Raw genomic sequence first — 6,319 nt, forward strand, 5'->3', positions numbered from 1 at the left:
CTTGTAGAGGGAGCATGAGCCACAATCTGACCATTAAAAATGTGTTTATTAATACAATACATTTTTGTACTAATTACTTCTATTAACAGAATACAGCAATAAAGAATGTACAAAGAATGTCCTTTGTAAGAAAAGTTAAAAAAGTTTGGTTTCATATACACTTTAATAATGTGGACTACAACTGGGGACATGTTCAGAGTTTATTTAAGTGCATACTAAAGAGTTAATACTAGAATTACACACAGTTATGTTCAGTGTTTAGAATTATCTCTAGTTTAATGTCTTGTTTGGACATTCAAGATGTGCACAGGATGGACTTTACCCAAAACAGAGGTGTATCTTCGATAATTCTGATTCTGTATGAGCATAATCATACTTTTTGCATATACTCTGGCCACGATCAATGCCATATCAAAGCCACAGTCTGTCAATTTGTTTTAATCACAATATTTTACTCTGAAATTCATAAATTCATGTTTTAGCTGGTGTAATTAAAAAAAATGGAATTGAAGGCAATACTAAAAATATACAAATATGTATGGCATTATGAAATAAATAATTACATGATTCATCCAAGGGTCAGTTAAAAAGATATTTTCCCCTAAGCGTCATGGTTTTTGTATGGTATTTTAATAGTCTCTATAATATAGATCAAGGACCTGTGAATTAAAGCCAAAAAATATATATAAAAACCTGCAAAAGTTTATTTGAATATTTGCTTTCATGTCATTGTTATATTATCCTATTAGTTTAAACTTTTTGTAAATAAGATTATTTCTTGCATCCATGCTTATATTTATTGCTTATATTTATCTGTGCCAACATTACAGTGTAGATATATTAACATCACATATTAACATCAATTAGGACGCATTTTCCAAATGCATGTTCATGATAGTATGAACTTCCAGTGCTTACAGAAGTGATAAAGTCAATCAATAGAGAGTTAATACATGTTTTTAACTAGAAGAATTGTGTATCAAAGCGCATAGAAGGAATTTCACTTATTGTTATTCCACATTGCATAATAAACTGCATTAGGTAAATAATATTAAACCATATTATTCAGTGACTGCTATAAATGACTCAATAACTACCTTAAACCTAACAGAAAAGGTATGTTGATACAAGAGTGAGGAATATGAAGCCAACCCTTTGGGAGTTTAAGGGGTTATTAGTCTATGAATTTGTCAAACATTTATTGTAGCGCCCATACAAGAGAATGCAATCTAATATAACTGGGGAAAAAAAAAACTTTACATGTTGGTCATGACATATTTTTACTCTGGTAGAACAAGCTTTTCCAATAACAAAAATATTTGTGATAGTTAATGATAATATGAATTACTTTCCTGATTGTGAACAAATTCTTGTTTGTACTGTGTCTAGTGGTGGTAGCAGTCTGAGACATCATGGTTCTCCCTTCATAGAAGGAAGCACACAGAACAGTCATACTTTAACATAACAGCCCACATACAAACATGTGTACACACTGGCTGCTAGTTCATATAAATTACACTTTGCCCATAAGTTGCTTTTTAGTATTCTTCTCAGGTCTCAGTATTATTATGTAACACTTTGGAAGAAATATACAGAATAGCAAGCCAAAGCTTGATGCTAAAATGGCAAATATCTCCACTGCTACAGTGAATTTTCCAGGAGAGCTAACATAAGCTGGAATAAAAGTGATCCAAACTGCACAGAATATTAGCATACTGAATGTGATAAATTTGGCTTCATTAAAATTATCAGGCAACTTCCGTGCCAGGAAAGCCAAAACAAAGCAGAAAATAGCCAAAAAACCTATATAGCCCAGCACAGCCCAGAAACCAATAGTTGAGCCCAAATGACATTCTAGAATGATCTTTTCCTTGTAGCTTTTTAGGTTTTTAAAGGGGAAAGGAGGGGATATTGCCAACCAAAGCACACAAATAAGGACTTGCATGAGAGTGAAAAAAAGAACACTGAGTCTTTGCTGTGGAGGCCCAAACCATTTCATGACATTACTGCCTGGAAGTGTAGCCCTGAAGGCCATTAACACCACTATTGTTTTCCCCAGTACACAGGAGATGCAGAGGACGAAGGTGATCCCAAACGCTGTGTGTTGCAGCATACAGGACCAACCAGTGGGCTGACCAATAAAAGTAAGTGAACAAAGGAAACACAGAGTCAGAGAGAAGAGCAGCAGGAAGCTCAGCTCAGAGTTGTTGGCCTTGACTATTGGAGTATTTTTATGTCTAAATAATATGATTGCTATTACCATTGTCATAAATGCACCAATAATAGAAACAGCTGTTAGCAAAATTCCCATAGTTTCTTTGTAGGACAAATATTCAATTTCCTTCTTGATACATTGATCTTTCTGAGGATTTGACCAGTAATCTTGATAGCATTGATTACATTCAATGGAATCTGTCACAAAGTGAGAGATAAAATAAATGACAAAACAGGAAGTTTAGATACATGGGGAAGTAATCAGCATTGTATAATACAAATTAAATTCTACAAAGAAGCTGAGCTGTTTCCCTTACAAAAAAATACATTCTCTTTACTTGTCTCTTAAAACAACCAAACACAACTTGTGCAGAGTTTAAACTTTTTGTGAATTAACATATCTTCTAGAATATTCACAACAGAAATAATTTTGTAGTTTGTTTCTCTTTTTAGAAGTCTCAGTACCTGTCATATTACTGATCTCTCCTTCAGCACATGGTATGCAGTCAAAGCAGCAAATAGGTTTTCCTTTCTGTACAGCTTTCCTTGTTCCAGGAGGACAGCTCTCACTGCATACTGATATTGGCACCTATGAATGAGAAAGGCATTTATGTATTTCAGTGCTTTCATTAGGATAGCATATTAGGAAAGCATTTATTAAGGCAAATACAATTGTAATTTGCAGTTCACTTGTACTCACCTGGTGGGTATTTTGTGCCCATACAATTGAGGCCATATTTACTGCTAATCGATCATGACCAGTTATGGATGAGTCATAAAGTCCAACAGTAACAAATTCATGTTCTTCCTTCACATGCCAGTTTATTATATCATACTTTGCTGCAGGGTCACCATTTTTATCAAAAAACACTTCTTCACCCTCTTTGGTTTTAAAATGCATTTTTTTGAGATTTTCTAGAAACTGAAGAAATAGAAATAATTATTTCACATTAAAATTGCTAAACAGTATTGCAAGTACCAAGTATATTCCAGGTTAAAGAGTAGCATTTTGTTAATTGATTTAGCTGCATTGCAAAATCGATGTCTTAGCAGCACTATTTACTCACTGTGAAAGGATCAGGCTGCTTCTTTGTAGGACATGTTTGTTTGCAGCCAAGTAGTTCATGTAGTGTGTGAGCAATGGCATATACTGCTTTATAAACATTACTGAAAATAGGCATTAGGGACATGTCAGTGAAGGTGTTTTCCATCTCAGAGAGTTTCTCATCACCCGTACACAATGGAGAGTCCACTGAATCATTTTGCATGGCATATTTACACTTAAACAATGCTTCCCAAAATTTTGTAAAAATGTCACTGCCAACAGATTTTAATGGTTTTATATCTAGAATGAAGTCCTTTAGACCTGTCACTGTCGTTTTAGGGATAGCTAATCCTATGGCTCCTTGCAGTATATGGTGATTATCTTTTGCGGCTAGTTCTGAATCAGAGATCCAGCCCTCAGTTCCCACCCACTGGTATCCAGTTATGTTGTGTTCAAAAAATACGTGGAGCAAGATTTCCAAGTCCCAGTGAGCAAGAAATGCAACTATCACTCGAGAAGTGGAGCTTTTGATTTGCTCAATGATATTCAGTACTTTTTCATCTGAGTAAGTTCTAAAATATGGAAGGGAATATTCTAAGCAGATGCCCAACTGCTTTGCAGCTTCAGTAAATGCAGCCATCCCGATGTTACCATAATCATCATCTCTTCTTATTGCTCCCACCCAGGTCCAGCCAAAGTGCTTGACCATCTCTGCCAAGGCTCTGGTCTGGTGGTAATCACTAGGAATAGTGCGTAGAAATGAGGGATATTTCCTTTTGTCACTGAGACACTCACAGGTAGAGTAATGACTGATCTAAAAATATATTAACAAAAAATTATATCACAGGCATAATTATTAATAATCACTTAACTGCCATATGACACAAGACATCAAAAGAATTTTACAGGGTAATTTTTTTTTTGCAGTTTGTTAAATTTGAGAAAACTTTACAGTAAAAAAATTACATAATCCTTACTAAGGGAATGCTGAAAGGTCCTATACTCTTTGCAATAGCCATGGACACTGAAGAGTATGTCTCGCCAATTATGGCTTGCACTTGGGATGGCTTTGTGCAGTGTTCATCCAAGACTGAGTTCTCATTTCCATTAACAAGTGCCATGGCTACTTTAACCCCCAATGCGGCTGAACTACAGGTGTCATAGATCTTGTAACCGAGTGATATCCCAGGAAGTAAAGAGGAGCTGTTGTTGATCTCTTCTATTGCAAAGATCAAGGATTGCGAATACTGAAAGGCTCTGAAATCAAGACTGTTTTAAAAATCAGAGAAAATACAATAATATTATTTTAGGATTAGCCCCACTTTCCAATTGTGGGTCATGTACTGTTGTTTAGTATTATAGATGATCAATGTCTGACATGGTCAGGTTCTTACCTCACACACTTCATTTGTTGTGGCATGACCAAATAAGACAAGTCTGTGATCTCCCAATTACTATGAAAAGGGAAAGCCCCTCCAACAATGATATCACCATCCTTCCATATCTGTGGATATGCAGGTTCTCCTTGCAGTGTACAGGTAGTCCCATTACCTCTGGAAAAATTGATTATGGCCATTACCATATGTAAAAGTGTAAAGAGTAAAGGCTCCATCTACTTATTCATCTATAGAATGGTGATATCAGTTATGTCTGCAAGATCTGTTGTCCTAGCTGGTTGATTCAGAATGATTGTGTGGTATTTATAAAAAAAAATGGAAAAAAATTCTCTATGGGAACATTACACTGGTGGGATGAAGGAGGTGTGACTAAAAAGCTAGGCCTCTTTTTTTAGCTTGTATTTTTTTATGGTGGCCTAGTACTAGCTATTAATTTTCTCTTTGTCTTTTGTGTAGTTGTATTTATTCTTATAGAGTGTCTTTTTTCTTTCATTTTATTGTTGTATTGCTGTTTTTGTGATGGCTCTGGATATTTATCATTATGTCATTATGCCTGTTTTGCAGCTCTTCTCAACTTTGAATGAAAAATCTCTCGAAAGGGACCATTTCTCCCCATAGAATATACTGCTAAAATTTTATAACAAATGTAAATGAGCTTATGACTGCTTTCTCATTAGGCTACCAACAGTTATTGTGGGTAGAATTTTCCTTCAAGTGAATCCTGCATATAGACCATATTTTTTATGACATAATATTAGTCCAGAGGAAGGACTAATTTTTCATATGACTTTACAGAACAGTTGGAAAAGCAAGCAGTCCCATGAAAGAAACAAAAAGCAACAGTTCCATGCCAAGTTTGTCCTCAAATTGAACTTAAATTTTTGCACTTGGTACACCTCAGGTTGTAATGTGTTTAGATTCAAATTTGCTTGAATCTTTTACAGTCATATAAGAATTGCAGAACACTCTACTAATCTGCCATTTAACAATACAACAAACAAATTTCCCTTTATATACTTAAATAGAAAAACAAAACAACACCATCAGGTGGCCTGTCAAGTATACAAAAATACTACTAGCCATCAATACATTAAGATATAATACATGTATTTCAGATTCTGAACAATACTATACTGGCACTGGTCCAATTTCTCATTTTGTCAGTGCTCCTCAACTCTGATTGCAAGCCACATATGTCCATATATGCCCATACAACCTTTTTGTGCTGAATAAAAAAAGAAAAGGAAAATTATTTGTGTACTAGAAAAATACTAATGTACCAATTGTATTGGTTTTTTTTTTGGAAGTATAAAACAAATCTTGTTTTTTGTTTTTAAAAAATATTTATTTTCCTTATAGTTTGATTGTGAGAGAATAAACTAACCCCCTTTCATCAAACTGCATTTTGACAGTTTTTCATCCAATCAGAGCGCACCGTGGCGGGAAGTCCCGCCCCCCTTTCGACCGATGAGATTCTTCTTTTTTTCCAGATGTCCCGCCCCGATCCCCCTCCCTAATTTTTGCGGATCCGTTCACGCACATCTGTGTTCCGTGCGGGGGTCCGTTCACGCGCTTCAACCCCCTTTCTCTCTCACCCCCTCACCCCCTGGTCTGGGGCCCCTTGCAAATTATCCGGCCGGCGCACGAGGTCGGATTTCAGGCG

General features: G+C 35.7%; 1 protein-coding gene across 1 annotated transcript; it reads right to left on the bottom strand.

Annotated features, from left to right (window-relative positions):
* Positions 1 to 1,213: 1,213 nt before the first annotated feature.
* LOC113534736 (extracellular calcium-sensing receptor-like) lies at positions 1,214 to 5,094 on the bottom strand. Its single transcript, XM_026927690.3, has 6 exons — positions 4,654 to 5,094; positions 4,237 to 4,528; positions 3,282 to 4,073; positions 2,915 to 3,136; positions 2,680 to 2,803; positions 1,214 to 2,412 (listed from the first exon to the last, which is right to left on the bottom strand). The coding sequence occupies exons 1-6, from the start codon at positions 4,869 to 4,871 to the stop codon at positions 1,514 to 1,516; spliced, it is 2,547 nt and encodes an 848-aa protein (XP_026783491.1). The 5' UTR covers positions 4,872 to 5,094; the 3' UTR covers positions 1,214 to 1,513.
* Between the last annotated feature and the right edge of the window lie 1,225 nt (positions 5,095 to 6,319).

Source organism: Pangasianodon hypophthalmus, chromosome 6 (genome assembly GCF_027358585.1).
Source record: "Pangasianodon hypophthalmus isolate fPanHyp1 chromosome 6, fPanHyp1.pri, whole genome shotgun sequence".
Classification (NCBI taxonomy): Eukaryota; Metazoa; Chordata; class Actinopteri; order Siluriformes; family Pangasiidae; genus Pangasianodon; species Pangasianodon hypophthalmus.